Source organism: Trachurus japonicus, chromosome 10 (assembly GCF_045865225.1).
Source record: "Trachurus japonicus isolate A0001 chromosome 10, Traja_1.0".
Taxonomy (NCBI): Eukaryota; Metazoa; Chordata; class Actinopteri; order Carangiformes; family Carangidae; genus Trachurus; species Trachurus japonicus.
Genome location: NC_140916.1, coordinates 1,726,017 through 1,747,960, shown reverse-complemented (window position 1 = coordinate 1,747,960; position 21,944 = coordinate 1,726,017). Strand labels below are relative to the sequence as shown.

At 40.9% G+C, this 21,944-nt stretch overlaps 1 protein-coding gene across 1 annotated transcript in view; it reads right to left on the bottom strand.

Annotated features, from left to right (window-relative positions):
- Positions 1-12,289: 12,289 nt before the first annotated feature.
- ccdc69 (coiled-coil domain containing 69) overlaps positions 12,290-21,944 on the bottom strand; it is a 36,730-nt gene continuing 27,075 nt past the window's right edge. Inside the window, exons 5-9 of the mRNA XM_085788968.1 lie at positions 16,775-16,848; positions 16,577-16,678; positions 15,078-15,197; positions 14,167-14,264; positions 12,290-12,717 (exon numbers count right to left, since the gene is read on the bottom strand). Coding sequence (XP_085645094.1) covers positions 12,549-12,717; positions 14,167-14,264; positions 15,078-15,197; positions 16,577-16,678; positions 16,775-16,848 — 563 coding nt within the window. The 3' untranslated portion in view covers positions 12,290-12,548. The remainder of the gene's footprint in view (positions 12,718-14,166; positions 14,265-15,077; positions 15,198-16,576; positions 16,679-16,774; positions 16,849-21,944) is intronic.

Below are 21,944 nucleotides of genomic sequence, written 5' to 3'. Positions count from 1 at the left end.
AAGTTGAAGGCTGAATGAAGTGAAGTGAAGTGAAGTGAAGTGAAGCTCCTTCCCTCTCCTCCTCCTCCTCACCTGAGTCCTTCCGTGTCTCTGTCTCTGCCTCTCCGCGTCGTGCAGGTTCAAAAATCAAACCAACCAACTCCTCTGAAAGTCTCCAGCGGGTCTCAGATCAGTCGGTGTCTGTGTCTGTGTCTTCTCCTCCTCGTCGCGCCGCATGCTGGAGCCTGAGCGCAGCCGGGACTGAGTGACTGAGTGAGTGTCGGTGTGTGTGTCTGCAGGCTGCTCACTGACTGACTGATACCTGCCCTGCCCTCACTCCCTCCTCCCTCCCTGCCAGAGGTGCGCTGAGCATGCGCACAAGCTGCACGAGCTGCACGAGATACCCACCTCCCTTCCCTCTCTCCCTCCCTAACGACAGCCATTTTGTTGATGGAGAGGAGGATGACGGTGACGTTGAAGGAGGGATGATGATGATGATGATTGACAGTGATGAAGAAGGTGAGTATGAACTTAACGAACAGCTGTGTTTCATTAATGAAGCTGATCTGGAGTTTGTTCATCAGTGTGTGTGTGTGTGTGTGTGTGTGTGTGTGTGTGTCAGGGGCCCCGGGACATGAATATAAAGCTTTGGCCCCCCTGTTTGTTTTAATTAAAGGGATAGTTCACCCAAAATTGAAATTTTGGCGTAGCAGTGCATGTCCATATAACGGTTGCAAATGGATACCAACCGTCTTCGTAACAAAAAGACACACCAAAAAAACATCCAAATACCTCCATGCTGCTCGTATGTAATGTCCGTCTTGTATTGAAGCCCCGAAATGCAAAATGGTCCCGAAAAAAATTAAATAAGTCTATATTTCAAGCGGAAGCTCCTCTTCCCGGTTCCCGCTTCCGCTACAAAACGAGCTTGAAATATAGACTTATTTAATTTTTTTCAGGACAATTTTGCATTTCAGGGCTTCAATACAAGACGGACATTACATACGAGCAGCATGGAGGTATCTGGATGTTTTTTGGTGTGTCTTTTTGTTACGAAGACGGTTGGTATCCATTTGCAACCGTTATATGGACATGCACTGCTACACCGAGACCCCCTGTAACTCAGAGAAGGCATGGAGGACTCTGAAACTTCTCCCAGCCCTTAGTCCACATGAGGGTGATGAGTGAAATTTCAATTTTGGGTGAACTATCCCTTTAACTCAAACTCACTTTTTTTGATTTTTTTGAGCGAAGTGATTTGATGTTAAAGCTTTATTTTAAAATAGGATTTATCTACAGGAAACATGCACAGAATTAGTTTATAATGTAAAACCAAAATAAATCAGAAATTAATCCAGCAATAATGCAATGGGTTTGTGTCCATGGCGACTGTAATTACTGCTGTACAGTTATTTATAATGCCAATGTCAATGTCAACTTTATTTATATAGCACATTTAAAGGCCGAAGGCCAGCCGAAGTGCTTTACAGGATAAAATAGTCAGCAAATAGCAATACAAGCAAAGCAGTATGACTTCATGAATGAATGATGAATTCAATCAGAATCAGTCAATTAGTGAAGGAATCCGCCAAAGACAAAAATGTAAATGGAGTAAATAAGATCAACAAATAGCTATAGCCTACAAATTAAAACCAATAAAAATGAATCATTACATGACAGAGAAACAACTAAGACAACAAGAAAACAGATGCACAGTGTAAAAACAATGGAAAATGTGTAAAATAAATAAAAAGATTTAAAACAAGCAACTATGAGAAAATAAAACAATAAACTGATGTAGAGTGACGACAAATACACAAATAAAACAAAATTAATTATTAAAAGAAACAAAAACACTTGTAATCAATTAATTTCCTGTTTCACTAATGAACTAATTGGTTTGTAATTGGTCGTCAGGAGAAATTACAAACCTGCTGTTTGTTTGATGAATGAGAGCAAAGCAGGAAAACCTTCTTTTTTTTTTTAATCTCTAATATTAATATTATTGAATTAGTTTTTCTGTTTGTCAAACTTTTATATATTTGTGAATCCAACAGGCCCGGAAAAAAAGTTTAATGAAGAAGTGGAGGTTTACTCAGTGGCTGCAGAGGGAGGAGTCCTCTGACCTTTGACCTCAGGGTCAATTGTCTTGTTCTGTGTCAACTGACCTGTCACTCAGGGTGACACACACACACACACACACACACACACACACACAGAGGGAGGGTGGGAGAGACACCGGTTTGTCAGATTAACTCAGTTCATTAGTTTGTTGAACACAAATCATGATCAGATTTTACTCTCACACTGTAAACATCATGTTCACTGTTTATAAATTAAAAATAGATTTAAAAAAACAACACAACTCAGCAGCTTCACCTTAAAGACGACTGTTGCTCGTCCTGAATCCTGATTGGTTCATTAACCGTTGCTGTTTCTCATGTTTAAGTCATCCAGGGGCCTCGGGGAGCTGAGGGGCCCCACAGGAGCCTCTGACACTGTTGTACAAGTCAATTAAATGAATAAAGACACACAAAAACAAGTCGACACAGATCATAAAGTGATTCAGAACAACTCAGACACACAAGAGACAAACAAAGACTCACTAAAGAGACACAAAATGATCGAAAAGACAAACCGAAAGTTAAATAAAGTTGGTTCAAAACAAACAAAACAAATAAAAAGAGACAAAAAGGTGAAAAACAGGTGAAGAGAGACGCTATGTGATCACAAAGAGAAAAACAACAACACAAACTGACGACAGATGACGTCGTCTCAGTGTGATTGTTGTTGTTAAACAGGAGGGGGTGAGGGGTGAGGGGTGGGGGGGGCTTTGTCTCGTCATCCGTCCATGATTTAAAGCAGAAGTAAGCGATCCGGTGGTTTTGGCTAACTTCCTGTCAGCCGATGGAGTTAGCAGTCCCCGCCCTCGTCCCTACGTCACCACATTCACGCGCATCCCTTGGCTGCACACACAGAGAGGACTGCCCCTTTATGCCGTTCTCTCTCCTCATTGGATAAAGGTTGTAGGATACAAGGAAAGTTTTCTCCTCGGCTCAGAGCAGAGCAGAGTGACTGACAGACCCGTGTTTCAGACCAAACACTCTATATAAGTGATTGCTGTCGGAAGATATAACTATTTAAGACTTATATTAACACAAATATTCCGCTTACTTCTGCTTTAAAGGGACAACGAGGAGTTTCTATTTGGTTATAAAAAAGTCTCACGTTAATGTGGATGAATCTACGTTACCCACACTTGTTAATGGGCCCATTTTCGATAAATATATCGTTTTGTCTCTATCGTTATTTTGTTATTATTAGTGGTGGTGGAAATGCTGGGCGAGCCGACCAGCGTTTCCTTACTTTCGGTTTCGTGGCGAGTCATGAGAATAACGCCACCGAATCGCCGTTTATGGTCGGGACTACGACGGTATGTGATCGTCTTCAAACCTCTGACTTTAATTCTTGATGAATGAAAACATGAGTCTGTCTTGCGCCGGTCAAAGAATTTCACGGTGCACGGAGGCTCATAAATGTAGCTAGTGTGAAAACGCTTCGCTTTTCCAAAACTCCTCGTTGTCCCTTTAAGACTTATATTAACACAAATATTCCGCTTACTTCTGCTTTAAATAAAGTTTATTGAACAAATCTGTCGAACGTGTGTCACATGTTTCCTGTCTCATCAGGACTGTGCTCAGTCTCGGCTCAGTCTCGATTCAGTCCTGGCCCAGTCTGGTCTTGGCTCAGTCTCGGCCCGGTGTCGCCTCGGTCTCGGTTCAGTCTCGGCTCAGTCTCGGTTCAGTCTCGGCCCGGTGTCGGTTCAGTCTCGATTCAGTCTCGGTTCGGTCTCGGTTCGGTCTTGGTCTCGACTCAGTCTCGGTTCGGTCTCGGCTCGGTCTCGGTTCGGTCTCGACTCAGTCTCGGTTCAGTCTCGACTCGGTCTCGGCTCGGTCTCGGTTCGGTCTCGGTTCAGTCTCGGCTCGGTCTCGGCTCGGTCTCGGTTCAGTCTCGGCTCGGTCTCGGCTCGGTCTCGACTCAGTCTCGGCTCGGTCTCGACTCAGTCTCGGTTCAGTCTCGGCTCGGTCTCGGCTCGGTCTCGGTTCAGTCTCGGTTCAGTCTCGACTCAGTCTCGGTTCAGTCTCGGCTCAGTCTCGGCTCAGTCTCGGTTCAGTCTCGGCTCGGTCTCGGCTCGGTCTCGGTTCGGTCTCGGTTCAGTCTCGGCTCAGTCTCGGCTCGGTCTCGGCTCGGTCTCGGCTCAGTCTCGGTTCAGTCTCGGCTCGGTCTCGGCTCGGTCTCGGTTCAGTCTCGGTTCAGTCTCGACTCAGTCTCGGTTCAGTCTCGGCTCAGTCTCGGCTCGGTCTCGGTTCAGTCTCGGCTCGGTCTCGGCTCGGTCTCGGTTCAGTCTCGGTTCAGTCTCGGCTCGGTCTCGGCTCGGTCTCGGTTCAGTCTCGGCTCAGTCTCGGTTCAGTCTCGGCTCAGTCTCGGCTCAGTCTCGGTTCGGTCTCGGTTCGGTCTCGGCTCAGTCTCGGCCCGGTGTCGTCCGTCCCCGTGCAGCTTTGGGACCTGGGGGACAAATGCCAGCCCATTCAGAAGCTTCTAATTGCGGCCTGGGAGCCCCCCCACGTCCGCCTTCAATAGGCTGCCCTGTGGAGGCCCGTGTGAACCGCGGAGCCCCTTTTTCTTCCCCATCCTGCCTCCCTCACCCCCCCCCCCACCCATCCGTCCTCCCCCCTCCACATGTTAATTAATAGGCCTCACTGGCAGATTTGGACCCTGCTCGGCTTTGATTGCAGGCGGCCATTAGCATCTATTAATTCTGCCTCTGGCGTTTCATCGCCGGCTCTGAAAGGAGGAATTAAGTGGTGTGAGTTATTGTGGGGGTCCGGGGGGGGGCCGGGCTGAGTTAACATGTGATTATTGTCCCCGCGGCCCCGAGCCAGCTAACTGCTGCTAAGCCCTCTTGAAAGTGAAGGGGCGACTCCTCTCATTAGAGCCCAACAAGGGAAAGATATTAACAGGAAATAACTGCAAATTTCTCCTTTCCACCTCTAATCTCTGCTCTTTATGTCCCGCATCAAAAGGACACTTAGAAATGTAAAGGGAGGGGGGGAGTAAAAGGGGGAGTAAAGAGGGAGGGAGGGGGGCAAACAGCGACAGTGATGATACAGTAGTCGGGACGGACAGCGGTGTTACTACTCTGGTGTTTTATAAAGACAGGATTTAATTTAGAGGACGAGCAGCAGCAGAGTTCAAACAGGAAGTGATGCAACCTGCAGGAACTGAGCCGCAAATTAACACAAACACATTAATTAATAAATGATTTAATTCACTTTAACTTGAGTTCTTTATCAATCTATCGGTCTGTCTGTCTATCTGTCTATCTATCTATCTATCTATCTATCTACCTATCTATCTATCTATATCTATCTATCTATCTAAATTAACTCTATAATTAACTGTAACTAAACTGTATTTAAATTGCAGCAAATGCAACAATGAAAACAGTAAAATATCTATCTATCATCTATCTATCTATCATTTATCTATCTGTCTGTCTGTCTGTGTATATCTATCTATCTGTCATCTATCTATCTGTCATCTATCTATCTATCTATCTATCATCTATATATCCATCTATCATCTATCTATCTATCTATCTATCTATCTATCTATCTATCTATCTATCTATCTATCTATCTATCTATCATTTTAGTTTTCCTGATTGTTTTGTCTTCTGACCTCCTCTTTCTATCCTCTTCTTCTTCTCTGATTGACACCTCTCTCATTTCTTTCTTTCATCCTTTCTTTTTCTGTTCATTCATCCGTTCGTCCTTTTCACACACTCCTTCTCTCTCTGTCTCTCTTCAGGTGTCTCCAGGTGGCTGTGAAGTGCCATGGGAACGCTGTGACATGACAGCACAGGCTGTGACCCATGGCTAACGCACACACACACACGCACACACACACACACACACACACAGCAGGGTGGTGACCTGCAGGTTTCAGGTATTGTCTCAGCTTGTCAAACAGCCACGGACACACTGATCCCTTCACATCCGCTTAGCGCTTCACACACACACACACACACACACTTAGATGTGTGTGTATTGCTATCTCTATAGAGAGACACCTGTGATGTCATAGGAAGTTACTTATCACAAGGAAAAGGTACAATCATATTTATATAATGAAGAATAAAGAGTGAAGAAGGTTAATTTAATACAATAATGTTAATATATACAGTAAAATGAACCTGGGCCTTTACCTGCTTGTGCAGTGTGGAATGAAGAGCTGTGATTGGTTAACAGATCTGAGGTGTGTGATGTGGTCACAGCTTTATTAAACACTTTACAACAAATGTCTCTGTTCACCAATGTGAAGGCGAATCCGTCATCTCAGAGTAGGGCTGGGTGATATGGTGATATTAGATCGTGAAGGATTAGAGCGTGTAGACGATCTGCCAAAGTGCAGAGATCGTAGGATCGTCTGGGGCTCATTCTATACATTGCAGTTCTATGCTGCAAAGCGCAGGACATTTGCAAAGTTTTCTAAAAGAGATAACAGTTACTTTATTTGACCCTTTTCAATCAGCTATTTAGTGTTTTGATATACTTAAAATCCTGTTAAAATGACTGTGTTGAATAAAACAAACAGTAATGCCTTCATTGATATTTTACTTTCATGTTTATTCCACTTTATCAGAGTGTTGTTGTTTACCTTTTACTATGTTTACGTTGTTTGCACAATGCACATGTTGGCAAAACTGCAACTATTTAGATTAAAATCTATTCAGAAAGGTTCTTTGGCCTAAATTGTCTATTTTTCCTTTTTTCGATTTAAGATCGTGATGAAATCGAAATCGTGACATCATTTTTTTTAAATCGTGACATGATATTTTTGCCTTATCGCCCACCCCTATCTCAGAGTCTAAAAGTCTGCAGATGTTTAACAGACAAGTAAGGTTTTCTTATTTTAGGAAATGAGTTGTTTTCATTGTTGTTTATATGAAACTTATTGAGGTGTGTGTGTGTGTTCAACATGTTCACAGTCTGAACAGTGAAGATCTTCATGTTGTCTTCACCCGACACTGTGACGATGGACTGCAGCGCCCCCCACAGGCAGAGATCAGGAGTTCACAACACATGTAATGACAGAATGTTACAATAAACCCTAAATAAAATATAGACACCACAGAAACAGAAGAGAGAGGATGCAATAAAATTACATTAAATTAAATTAATATTGACAATAATTAATAGAGGGTTAATAAAAGCATGAAGTAATTGGAAAAATAAATGCCTGTGTAGATAGAATGTAGACGAGAGATGTGTGAGAGAAGGATAAATGGATGAATGAATAGAAAACTGAGGCATGCATGGATGGCTGGATGGCTGGCTAGACAGATAGATAGATAGATAGATAGATAGATAGATATTTTACTGTTTTCATTGTTGTATTCGCTGCAACTTAAACAAAGTTTAATTACAGTTAATTATAGAGTTAATTAGCTTCACCTCATTTATCTGGTGTCTGATGTTACTGATGCTTCACTGTAACTGATGAACTGAGCCTGAACAGCTGATCAAACAGAGTGAAGAGTCCTCTGCTGCTCTCTAGTGATCAAACATCTGTATTACACCAATTGAGAGACACCTCGTCCTTAAAAAAACAATTAGTATTTTAACAAATACTAGAACTAAAACTATAAATAAAATGTGTTAATGTATCACATATATAGGTTTCCATTGCTTTTTAAACCTTTGAACCCAAACGTTGCAGAAAAAGACTATACAGTTAGTACCTAAACATGAAACTGGATTAAAAAAATTTGATTGATGATGGATAGAAAATTAAGTGTTTATTGGTGATTTTTGACAAAACTGTTGGCGTAGCCTAATTGTTGCAATTTTGATTCTCTCTAGTAAAAACTGAACTAAAATAACATTTACACACCATAGCCTACTAAATTAAATGTTGAAGCATGTGTTTGTAAAAGGATTTAAAATACTTGCATGATCATTTCACTTTGTAAACTGAGCTTCATAAATAACCACTTCATAAATAACCAAAACATATATTTTCTTTATTTATGAATCCATGCTCAAGATAAAACATCACATTAAACTCAGTTTTAATTGCAGCTTTTATTGAGTCAAGCCAAAAACAAAGAGGGAAACATTTCTGATTGTACCTAAGGCACGCTGAAAACACACAGCTGGACTCTATGATCCAACCTCGAAAGATAAAATACGTTTTTTTTTACAAAGTAAGAAGCCGAGAAAATTCAAAACTATACAACATGGAACAAAAAAATCTCTCTTATACAAACTCCTGGTGAAATACTGGTCAAAGTGCTAGTGCATAAGGAGAAGGCGTTATTTTGTTTTGTTTTGTATTTTTTGGCAAATTGTAAACGTCACTTTCCATGAATCCAACAAACTGTGACGTTCACACAAAGAAAAAAGTAAAAGTTAAACTGACAAAATAGTTTTCACATCTTTAAAAAGTATCAAAATAGATCAAGTTGTGGAGCTTTTTAAAGGCAAGAAGGAAACAGTGATTATTGTCCCGTGGCTGTTGTGAAGTAGTTTTTTACTTTAAATCTTAAACTGTGATGAAGTAAATACAAGTTTTCTCTGGGATTAACAAACTGTAGACACAAACACAAACACTCTTTCACTGTTGTTCACTTTCCAATGATTTTAAACCGAGCTGAGAAGCTGTTGCATCGTCCAGTGCCACAAGACTTCACTTCCTGTATCACTAAATGGCTCGCGAACTGGTTCTGGAGCAGATTCACGAAGTCCAATATCACTGCAGGGGTCAATGAGTTATTAATGTGACGGTTAAAATCCTATGAACTGACAATACAACACTGCATCAATTATATTTTGGTTTATTTAGCTATTTAGCTTTACTAATTTTAGCTTAACATCGACAATCCTCGTTTTGAGACCCAAATTATGGGATATTTCAAGAGGAACCGGCTTTTCCTAAACTAGTAATTGTGCTAACTTCAATAGTATAACATGAGCACAGCATTAGCTTTGACTGGTAGCAAGGCAGCGAGCTTAGGAAGCTAGGTTTGATTAGCTAGCATGTTAGCGGCTAGCTCATTGTCCACAAACGCTCAGCAGCTTTTCACCAAACCTCTGGAGACAGATGTTCAGAGTAAGTTAAATGAGTCACCATTTGGTACGACCATGTGCTAAAAGGCTACAGCTACGTTAGCATCTGCAGGATTAGTCCACAAATTATCAATTAAGTCTCTACCTGCATTAGCAATGGCACAGTTTGATGGTAATACTGTGATTGTAAGATGTTTACCCACCAGTGCAGCTGAACTTTCAACTTAGCTTTTACCACTGTAAACTTTACTTGAGCTACCTGAGCTTTAATTTGTGCTAAAATACTGATTTGCAAACAAGAACATGTAAACACACTCTAATGTCAACAGATTTGCATTAAGAGGGAAGCTAATGCTAGTTAAGTCGGGTCATTTTGGATCTAAATCGACATTAGCAGCCTTCAAGCCGAGACACTAGTGTGGTAAAAAAAAGACCATGATTCATTGTTCATTGAGAGCCAGTGATTGTTAGAAAGAAATATTGATTCTGAGGCTCAAACACTTTCAAACCGCCCAAAATACTCAACGTACAATATTAGTCCAGTAATTTTAGGCCAAAAAAGGGGTCAACGTTAAACAAATTGCAACAGAAGCAAACTCAACTGATTTTGTATCCTCAGCATGTCCTGAGTGAGGGAAAAAAAGCCCCGAAGAATCTCATTAGGGGAAAGTTTCGAAAAACACCCAAACATATCCCATTTACGCATGCAAAAAAAAAAATTTCACGTGTATAGGGTAAAATTTTTAACCTTTAGATATCTCCATGAAAATTACTGAGTTGATTACTTACATTAAGACAAACAAAAAATGTATTACAAGTTTTTTGAAATTCTTTGTTAACATGAGCAAATTTGCATAAATTTGCATAAATTCCACCGTTTTGACGGCACATGTATATATGAAGTTGCTGTGGTGGCACCGGCATGAAAACTGGAATGAGTTGACTCCATCGGTCAACCGACAAGTTGACCACTTTAAATTTCAAGATGACTGCAATTTTTCAAGACAGCCACATCCTTAGTAGAGCCGGTATGACATGAGCCAACAGTGCATAACCCAATTACGTATGGCTAATTTGCATACATACAACACCTGATCTAAACATTGGGTAGAGCAGGTGAAAATGTCTTGTTCAATCTTGTTAACATATAATATGTTAACAAGATTGAACAAGACGTTTTTAACTGTAATATGATATTATAGTTAAAAAACTTAAGGAATGGAACCAATTTAGGCCCATGAGCATTAATAGAGACGGAGCATGTCATACCTGCTCTACTAAGGATGTGGCTGTCTTGAAAAATTGCAGTCATCTTGAAATTTAAAGTGGTCATCTTGTCGGTTGACCGATGGAGTCAACTCATTCCAATTTTCATGTCAGTACAACCACAGCAACTTCATATATACATGTGCCGTCAAAACGGTGTAATTTATGCAAATTTTTGCAAATTTATGCAAATTTGCTCATGTTAACAAAGAATTTCAAAAAACTTGTAATACATTTTTTGTCTGTCTTAATGTAAGTAATCAACTCAGTAATTTTCATGGAGAAATCTAAAGGTTAAAAATTTTACCCTATTCACGTGAAAAAATTTTTTTATATGCGTATAAATGGGATATGTTAGGGTGTTTTTCGAAACTTTCCCCTAATGGGATTCTTCGGGGCTTTTTTTCCCTCACTCAGGACATGCTGAGGATACAAAATCAGTTGAGTTTGCTTCTGTTGCAATTTGTTTAACCTTTTCTCATAAAATGACTGGACTATATAGTTAGGCTATTTGTGCCGGGAGTGAAGCGCTTTCTTCACGCAACAGCTTCAATGAGCAGGGTGGTAACACGTTTGTCTGAGGCACGCAAGTAGAAAAAGAGTAAAATTTTGGCTTTAGGTTTGATTGAGAAGAGAAAATCACTGCTTATGTGAGTTTAAATCTGTCACGATCATGAAGTTTTGAAAGAGCAACTTTTAAAGGTCTTAGGTTTCCCTCTAATTACACACTACTGTAAATACTAAGTGTGTTTGTGCTTTCTGTTGAAAATCTCTCGTTGACGTTTATTTAGGCGATTCCTTAGGGCTTCTTACTCCAACCTCCAAGTGACACACTAAATTACTAAATTAAGTTACTATTACCAACTAAATTACATTAAAACTAACGACCTTTGAAAGAACCTTTCAGACCTTTATGGGATCTAACGATTGCGGTCGTTGGGGAACGCTTGACTTTAGCCCTAGGGATCTCCATCATTTAATACTTCTTAGACGACTTAGAGAGAACCATCCTTTGCTATTGGACCGGTTTAAACCATGAACAACCTGGAGTGACGCTCAAACTCCCTCAGTTATGGGAAAACTGGATCAGTAACAGCTTCTCAAATACCTTCACTGGAACTCATTCCCAACAGTGAAAGACGGCATCAGACAGACGTAAAAGTGTTGGGTTTCGTTTTGCTTTTCGAACTCATCTTTCCTGGGAAAATACAGTAGTTTGGCTTCTTCAAAATGAACTAAGGGGTTGTGGAGTCTGTGTTTTACAAGGACTTGAAGCCATCATCCAGGGAAGTAGTTTTGAAACCTCAAAAGGTAAATCATGTTGGATGGAGAAACAGAAAAGGTCTACACACACGAGGTCTACACACACGGACTGATTTCACGTCATTATGTCAGATTCTGGTCTCAGGCACTTTGGCGGACAGGTAGATCCTAGAACTGTGCGTTACTAAGACCCGCGGTCACACCAACATCTCTATAAAAACAAACATAAAAAACAAACACAAACTGCAGAAAGTAGTGGATTTTGTTCATGAAGAGCTCGACCCCCGTGAACTTTAACACAGGTAAACCAGAGGACGATCTCGTATCAAGATGTGTCACTCACAACATCCAGTTGGTCTGGTCTTCTAACTGACTGACTAACAAACTAACACATGACCAAAGTATTGCAGGTGCTGCTTCACTGATCCATCTCTCTCAAGGATTAAAACCGTCGACAATTGTCTGTCGGTGAACTGGATGAACTGACGTTAGATCAGTGGAGCTGCACCTTTACCTGGGATGATCTGAGGTCCAAACTGTTGTTGTCTGGCTCGATACAGCGCGCGCACACACATACACACACACACACACACATACATACACATACACACACGTACATACATACACACAGCATCCAGCTTTAACTCCATGTATCTGCTGACTGTAGTGGGTCCGTGGGTCCAGGATGATGCTCGGCAACAACAACAACCATGGAGACGCAGTTAAAACCGAGTCTGCAAACCTGGACCAGAGCAGCGGACGCGGGTCGACGCTACCTGTCGCACTCGTAGCTCTCACCCAGGTCGCTGCAGGTCGCCTTGACAGTAAAATAACGGGCACGTGCACAGTCCAACACGGAGTCGTTCGGAGTCTATCTACACGGAGAAACTCTCAGCATCCAGACCAGAGTCATCTGGGAGCGATCTCCTGCACCATGGCCGGCAGGTGGATGGTCGGACACGAGTCCCTGTGTCTCAGCTTGAACATCAGCTGCTCTTTTTCCTGAGAAAGCTTCTGGTTCACCGCCACCTGCCTCTCCAGCGCCACCTTCAGGTCCTGCTGCTCCTTCGACAACTGCCTGCACAACACACAACAAACACAGAGATCAAAGGATAAAAAAACTGACTCTTGTACAGAACTAAAATTAAAAAGGGACAACAAGGAGTTTTGGAAAAGCGAAGCGTTTTCACACTACATTTATGAGCCTCCGCGCACCGTGAAATTCTTAAACCGGCGCAAGACAGACTCATGTTTTCATTCATCAAGAATTAAAGTCAGAGGTTGGAAGATGATCACATACCGTCGTAGTCCCGACCATAAACGGCGATTCGGCGGCGTTATTCTCACCGGGCAGCGTCCACGAAAATTATTATGATTATCACGACTATTATGCATCAATAAATTTCACAACACTATGAATGTGTAAAATTAAATATAGTTAAAATATAATTACATTACTGATCTCTTAATATAGGACCAGTTATTAATCCCCCGGGGGAAGTGTTTGAAATATTTATGTCATTATTTGTCCTATATACCAAATATTTAATAATTCTTTTACAATACAAATGACACGCTAACATTTAAATTCCTACCAATTCAGTGTTACTTTAGATAAACCAGTAAATGGACCAGTATCTGTGTATTTACCTTTACTTTGGTGCACACCTGCCGATACGGTTCCAACATAATCTTTTTCGGAAATTGACGGTATTTAGGAATCTTTACGATCAATTAATTGTGGCGATTAATTCTGCGATTAATTGTGAAAACAAGTCGTCAACCTTTGCTGCGTTTCTGCATGGTTTAGTTTCTGTTGAACAAATCCAACAAAGCCAAAACACAAACAGTCTCAAACAGTCTCCAAGTTTCTTCAAGGTCTTACTGAGATATCGTGTAGACGAGAACAGGACGGATGAAAAAACAAACATCGCTCCAGCTCTGACTCTTGTAGGAAGCATGGAGGAAATAAAAAAAATGAAATAAAATAAAATAAAATCCTCACATTTGTGCAGTGTTTGTGTGATTTGGGGTTAGTATCACCTGAACAACTTTGACTCGTTTCTAAATACAAAGATTTTCCTCTTATAAGACACTTAAATATTCATCTTAAGTTTGAACGAACTTGAAATTAAATTAAAAAGAGAAAATGTGATTCTTTTTGTTATAGTACTATTTTGTTTGCATATTGTTTGAATATTGTCTTCCATGTTTTATGGCACGTCCTTTAAGTATTTTATACACATACGTACTTGCATATTAGAAACTTCATTCATTCATAGTGTGAGGAGAGATGATTCAGATTCAAGTTTAACATCTTGTCTCATTAACTCATTAAAACTATTTCTGATTTATTTTATTAAAACATCCGTTACTTGGCTGGTTGATGCACCGGAGACAAAACCACCTGTGGATCATGTTTACGGTCGATGTCCAGCAGGTGGCGCCACATCCTCCAGCTGCATAAACAGCTGTTGTTATTAACTGTAACTGGGATTATTATGGACTGTAGGCAGGAGTCACGTACTGAATGAACGTCTGGCAGTTGTCGATCCGGACTCTCAGATCCTCGTTCTGCTGCAGGATGTGGATCGTCTGATCCTCCAGAGACAAGTTCCTCTCCACCTGAAGAGCAGATGAAGAGCCAGGAGGAGGAGGAGGAGAAGAGGAAGTTATTCTGTGTAAAAGTAAAACAACAGATCTGAATAAACACAACATTAAAGGGATAGTTCACCCAAAATTGAAATTTCACTCATTATCTACTCACCCTCATGTGGACTAAGGGCTGGGAGAAGTTTCAGAGTCCTCCGTGGCTTCTCTGAGTTACAGGGGGTCTCGGCGTAGCAGTGCATGTCCATATAACGGTTGCAAATGGATACCAACTGTCTTCGTAACAAAAAGACACACCAAAAAACATCCAAATACCTCCATGCTGCTCGTTTGTAATGTCCGTCTTGGATTGAAGCCCCGAAATGCAAAATTGTCCTGAAAAAAATTAAATAAGTCTATATTTCAAGCTTGTTTTGTAGCGGAAGCTTCTCGAAGCTCCTCTTCCTGGTTCGTCCAAATTTGACGAACCGGGAAGAGGAGCTTCCGCTACAAAACAAGCTTGAAAAATAGACTTATTTAATTTTTTTCAGGACAATTTCGCATTTCGGGGCTTCAATACAAGACGGACATTACATATGAGCAGCATGGAGGTATTTGGATGTTTTTTGGTGTGTCTTTTTGTTACGAAGACAGTTGGTATCCATTTGCAACCGTTATATGGACATGCACTGCTACGCCGAGACCCCCTGTAACTCAGAGAAGCCACGGAGGACTCTGAAACTTCTCCCAGCCCTTAGTCGACATGAGGGTGAGTAGATAATGAGTGAAATTTCAATTTTGGGTGAACTATCCCTTTAATCAGTGTCAGTGTTTGGTCAGTGAACGCACCAGATTGTCCATCTGCTGCAGCTTCCTGCTCTGCTCCTGAACACGTTCACTCTTCATCTCAATGACGAACAACAGAGACTCCTGCTCCGACTCCCAGAATGCACCTGGGCTGCCGTGGGCCTGGAGGAGGAGGAGCACAGACACACACGCACACACGCACACACACACACACACACAGGTTAACATGTTAACGTGTGTCTCTGACGTGTGCTTCATCTGCAGCTGGAAAAACTGGTTAAATCCGGGTGATTCTGAACAGACGTTTAAGTTTTAAGATCCTTTGAATTTTATTTGTCACATTAAAGCAGAAGTAAGTGATATATTTGTGTTAATATAAGTCTTAAATAGTTGTATCTTCCGACAGCAATCACTTCTATAGAGTGTTTGGACTGAAACACGGGTCTGTCAGTCACTCTGCTCTGCTCTGAGCCGAGGAGAAAACATTTATCGTATCCTACAGTTTTTATCCAATGAGGAGAGAGAACGGCATGCAGGGCTGTGTGTGCAGCCAAGGAACGCCGTGAATGTGGCGACGTAGGGACGAGGACTGTTATGGTGCGTTCAAGGAAACTCGTATTTTTCCGACCTGTGAAGTCGTACCAGTTCGATCTGGTACGAGTTCACCGGTCGGAAGTTACGAGTGGCCGTTATAGTGACTTTCACCGGTAAAACAGGTCGGAAAAACACGAGTGGGTTGCCTGGAACGCTACAAAGTCGTAAGTTGTGACTTGAAGCTGTAATTTACGATTTCAAAAGCCTGCCTGGAACGCAGCATTAGCGAAAACGACCGGACCACTTACTTCTGCTTTAATTAAAAACATACTGTATATTTATGCAGTTAAAGTCAAGTTTAATATCAATCTTTTTTATGAAACTCTGTGACACACTCACACAGCTCTTGTAAAAACTGTTTATTACTAGTTTTTATCTGTCTCTTTTATCTATATACTGTATATGACGCCATTTTATAGTTCTTTTCTTATTTTATTTTATGACTATTTTCTGGTTTGTTTTCCTTTTGATGTCCTGCTTTTGTTTGTGATTCCTGTTTGTAACACACGTGGTATTTTATTCTTTTATCTTTATTAAGCTTCAGTTTTGCTTTAATGGTTTGTTCTTTGATTCTTCATTCTTAAGTTTTTCATTAGAATAAAATAAATTAAAAAGCCGTTTAGAAATTAGTTACAGTTATTGATATTGATATCAGATGTGAGGACTCCTGTACCTTTACTTTACTTTATTTGTTTATTTAGTCAGGACAGTGCATATTAATGGACAGTGAGTGCAAGAGTACCCACAGTAAATACACCGGATTTAGCACATGTGCTAAATTACATCCGTAGTCCCCAAAACATACAACAATTAACATAAAATGTCCATAAAGACGAAGGACCAGTAGATGACAGGAAAAGTACATTTACATAGTTACAGGGTTGGACATGATTCTTTCAATTGTAAAAAAAAATATATATATATATATATAATCTATAGTATAGTACCTGTATGTTCCTCAGCAGGTCTTTCTTGAACGTCGACTCTTGAACTCTCCTCTTCAGCTCGTTGTAAACCTGCAGCTCTGACGTCAGCTGCTCCACTTTGCCCTTCAGTCACAGCACAGGGTTAAAAAGAAACACAATGAGGACCAGTCATCATGAGACCGAAACACAAACTTTATCGACAACAACAAACGTTCTCACCGTGAGGACGCTCTCGGCGGCGCGGAACGTCTCCGTCAGCTGATGTTTCTCTTCTCCGTGTGTTTTCTGCAGCTCTGCAGGAAACGACACAAACAAACACACACTTTAACAAAGACTTTAACAAAGAGTGACCACTGTGCTCATTTAAATAATTAAAACACTGAATTTCCTTTTTGTTAATGTCTTTGTCAGAAGTTTCCTAACTGATCTTATGTTTTTAAATATTTTTATTTCTATACATTTGCTTTTATTGTTGTTAAATGTAATTCTATTATTCTATTTGTGATGTGTTTCCAGTGTAAGACACCTTTGTCTGACTACAAATAAACTTTTTGGGCCAAAACAAAGGTATAAAAAAGGATTTATCCAGATATTTTTAACTCTGGGAATAAACGAAGAGTCAAATTCAAGTCAAACCTATCCAATCACATTCTCCTGATCTCCTATTGATAACTAATGTAATAACTTTGATATAATAATAATAACTAGAAAATTTCCTCTCGGGAAATTTTGAATGGGCCGCGGGGCTACTGCCGATTTTGCCATCTCTGTCAACATGGGAATCAAACCCACGATCTTAAGGTCAAGACAGAGCTGATCAGACAGACACATGATCATCTTTCTATAAGCACTGATATGGAGGAGCTGTAACCACATTAGGTTACCTGTGTGTGTGTGTGTGTGTGTGTGTGTGTGTGTGTGTGTGTGTGTGTGTGTGTGTGTGTGTGTGTGTGTGTGTGTGTGTGTGTGTGACACCAACAAGGTTTAACTTTAAAACCAGATGAAATCATGGTTTAAGTTTAAATTCTGTTGCACGTTAACTGTGTTTTAATCACATGAAGGTGTGTGTGTGTGTGTGTGTTTGTGTGTGTGTGTGTGTGTGTGTGACTGTAATCACATGAAGCTGGCTCTAGAGTCTGTGTGTGTGTGACTGACTTGTCACATAGTTAGTTAGTAGCTGCATCCTGTGTCAGTCTGATTTAGCTGTGTCTGTGTTTATAAACATTTAAACGAGCGCCAGGTGGATTGTTTATGAAGTTAACGAGCTCTGGCCTGAGGATCAAAGAGGTTACCACGGCGATAGGGGCCCCCGCAGGCTGAGACAGACAGAAACGTGGAGAAAAACAGCCATTTTCTGCCTCTAAACCGGTCTCACAATTAGGCCTAGCATGAGAAAACGGTAACTCCTATCAGAACAAAACACAGATCAACGTTGCTCTAAGGACTTACTGAAAATTTCGGTACGATTTGGTGTTTCTACAGTAAATATTTTGGCGACGCTGGCAGTTTTAAAACATCAGGCCGTTCTGCTCCTCTCAGAAAATATTTGTATTGGACTCAATGAGGAGCAGGGACAGACGTGGCCGCACTCAGAGGCTGATTCTGTCAATTCTGTAAGTCTCTCTGATATTTTGAGCACATGACATGAGAGATAACAAGTTTGTCTTACAAATTCTGAAAAAATTATGTCTGTAGAGTGTAAATTGTGGCCGTGGTCACAGTTTATCCAGAAAAAATACAGAATGTTTCTTCACTCTCTCCCACTCTAACCGATGATGTCACGCACTCTGACACGAACATTCTGTCCAATACACACCCATTATAATCTCATAATTTCTCCAAAAATGATCATGGTCATTGATCAGGGATTGATCAAAAACTATATGACCTATCAAAACGTGGAGTAATACGACAATACACAAGACTTGTGTCTACTGTTTAAAGTTTAAATGGAGTCTCTAGGTGAAAGTATGCCTGAGCAGTAGACGTTTGTTAAACTCCAATGATTGGTCTTTTTTTCCCGCCCGTCCCATTGACTTACATGCAAAAATTTTGCGCAGTAAATCGCGACTTACGTCGCGAAATATTCGTACACTGTTGAGAAAAGTAATAGCACAGCGATCCCGATCAAGCCGCACGTTTTGATATATAATATGTCCTGCAACTCTTCGAGTTGCAGGACTAGTAGCGGACCGAAAGTCGGCCGGAAGTGGAAAAATAACTAGAAAAAGCATTTCCAAGAATGGAAATGGTGTGACTGCTGACAGCAACTGAACGCTGTTGCAGAATTAGCAAATAGTGCAAGCAGTGATCACCATACAAATGTTTGACCAAGGTCGGATTCGAACCCGCAACCTCATGGTCATTAGACTTCCACTCTGCCTCTAGGCCACAGTGCGCACACTGTTGCAGAGACTGTTGTCTGTTAATGATCTGCACACTGTCAACATCAAGAAAGCTTGAGAGTCAAGCTTGAATGACTTAGAATGAAAATTTCTGTGAATTTTAGGCTGAGAGCAGCAGTTTCAACATGAAGCAAGTTATCAGAAGTCAACAGAGGACGACTGGGAAAATAATTCACTATAATTGTTGTTGAGGCAAGATTTGAACCAGCAACCTTCAGGTCGTCAGGCCAGCAAGCTAACCACTAGGCTACAGACAGAGACAGTATATGAGGGGCAAAGAAAACCTTTTATAAGAGGATCACTGGCTTCTGCTTAGAAAAAAAAGTAAGGAAAGTGCAGAAATTAACCACAACAAGTAAGTAGAGGACACTTTTGTAAAAATAGTGCAAGCAGTGATGACCATACAAATGGTTGACCAAGGTAGGAATTGAACCCACAATCTCATGGTCAGAAGACTTTGACTTTGCCCCCCGGTTGCTGACAGCTGGACATTGTATAATTACAGATTCAGCGCATTTAGTGTAAAACTCTACACTGGGATTCGATCACAGACTGGAGCATAGTCCTTGCTCACAGTGATAGCTGCTCTACCAGGTGAGCTATACCTATTATACCTTGACAACTACACTGAGCTGCCAAGCCTTTCACCTCTGAGCCAGATGAAGAACGGGGCGGCAGCTTGTAGCACTAGTGCCCTCCCCTGGAGCTGTGACACGTCAGCTCCAGTCTCCCTGAAACTGCCAGTTTGAGTCTGCCATTGGTTCACAGCAGTTTGAAGGCAGAAAAACTCAGAAATGCAATTTTGCACTTCCTTTTCTGCTGATATGTGCTCTAACACAAGAAAAATGCCACAGGAACATGTGAAAAGCTCAAAAAACACGATTTTCACGGGAGTGGGTCTTTATAAAAGCATCATAAATGAGCCATTAGAAGTTTGTCTACAAATCAGAATTTGAATGAAGTCTCTAGCAGAAAGTACTACATGAATGAGGCAGGAATCGAACCCATGACCTCATGATCAGTAAACCTTTACTCTGCCACTTCGCCACAGAGAGCACAGACTAATGCACGTTGCCATTGTAATTTGATGATGTGCTGCAAATGGTGGCACTAGCAATTAATGCGTCTCTTAACGACCACCTGTAACCAATTGAGGGTGATGGAGGGGAGCAGAATTCAACATAACATAACAAGATTGCTCAGCCTGGATTCGAACTAGTGACCTTGGGGTTGGCAAGCGGACATCTTACCAACTGGACTACAGACAGAGTTATGAGTAAGAGAGGTTGAGACTTTGATGAATGTGAGATTTTTCAATGATGCTTAAAATAAAGAGAAATGAGTAAATTAGCCACACCAAGTAAGAAGAGGACTTTTTTGTGACCTGTGACTATTTTTTGGTGAATTAAAATGATTTAAAAAGCACTTAACAGCAAGTTACAAAGTTGAGCTCCTTCTCCTGCTGCTGTGAAAAAAATGCATTGAGCTGTATGAGAGCAGAGAGCTCCCTGGCTGCATTTAAAAAATATTTTAAATTATTATCTAAGTCTCTTTGCATTTTTGACCAGAATTTTAGCCAGAAGACAAGTGTGGCTACAAAACTGGAGAAAATAATTTGTCTAGAGTTTAATTTGTGGCCGTGCTGACAGTTTAGCCAGAAAAACTCTAGAATGTTTTTTTGCCTCTCTCCACTCTGACACCACTCTAGCTCTGCTCGTTAGACGCAATACACACCCATTATAAAGCTGAAAAAAATCAGAAAAAGTTAAATATTTTAAAAAGTATAAAGAGTTAAAAAGAGAAAAGTAATGCCGATAAAGTTCAAAAAAAGCTGCACGTTTTGATATATGAATTGTTGAAATAGCACAAAGTATGAAGGACTAGAAGAAGACCGTAAAAAGGCGGAAGAAAATGGCCAAACAGAAGAACAATAGTGTGACTGCTTCAGCAGTCACACTAATAATAACTAGAAAAAGCATTTCCAAGAATGGAAATGGTGTGACTGCTGACAGCAACTGAACGCTGTTGCAGAATTAGCAAATAGTGCAAGCTGTGATCACCATACAAATGTTTGACCAAGGTCAGAATCGAACCCACATCCTCATGGTCATTAGACTTCCACTCTGCCTCTAGGCCACAGTGCACACACAGTTGCAGAGACTGTTGTCTGTTAATAATCTGCACACTGTCAACATCAAGAAAGCTTGAGAGTCAAGCTTGAATGACTTAGAATGAAAATGTCTGTGAATTTCAGGCTGAGCACTAACCATATGGCCACAGAGAACCTGAGTTACAATGAGCTTTATACTATGAGGAATCAAAGACTGTCCAATGACAGCTGAATAATTGGAATCAAAAGTCAAGCAATGAAGTGAAAAGACTGAGGCAGGAATCGAACCCATGACCATATGATCACTAAACCTTTACTCTGCCACTCGGCTACAGAGAGCACACTGCTTTCAAAACTGTTGTCATTCATTGTAATGTGATGATGTGCTGCAAACTGGTATGAGTAATCAAGGAGATAACAAACACCTGTAACCAATTGAAGGCGGGGGAGGAGAGCAGAATTCAACATAACATAACAAGAGTTCTTCCCTTGGATTCGAACCAGTGACCTTAGGGTTGGCAAGCATCCACCCTAACCCCTATACTACAGTGGAGTTGTGAAGAAGAGAGGTTGAGACTTTGATGAATGTGAGATTTTTTGTGGAAAAGTTAAATATTTGAAAAAGTATAAATAGTTAAAAAGAGAAAAGTAATGCCGATAAAGTTCAAAAAAAGCTGCACGTTTTGATATATGAATTGTTGAAATAGCACAAAGTATGAAGGACTAGAAGAAGACCGTAAAAAGGCGGAAGAAAATGGCCAAACAGAAGAACAATAGTGTGACTGCTTCAGCAGTCACACTAATAATAAGAAGAAAAAATCCACACAATAACAGTAGTGCCCGGGCTTCGCCCGGGCACTGGTCCCTGCAGCTA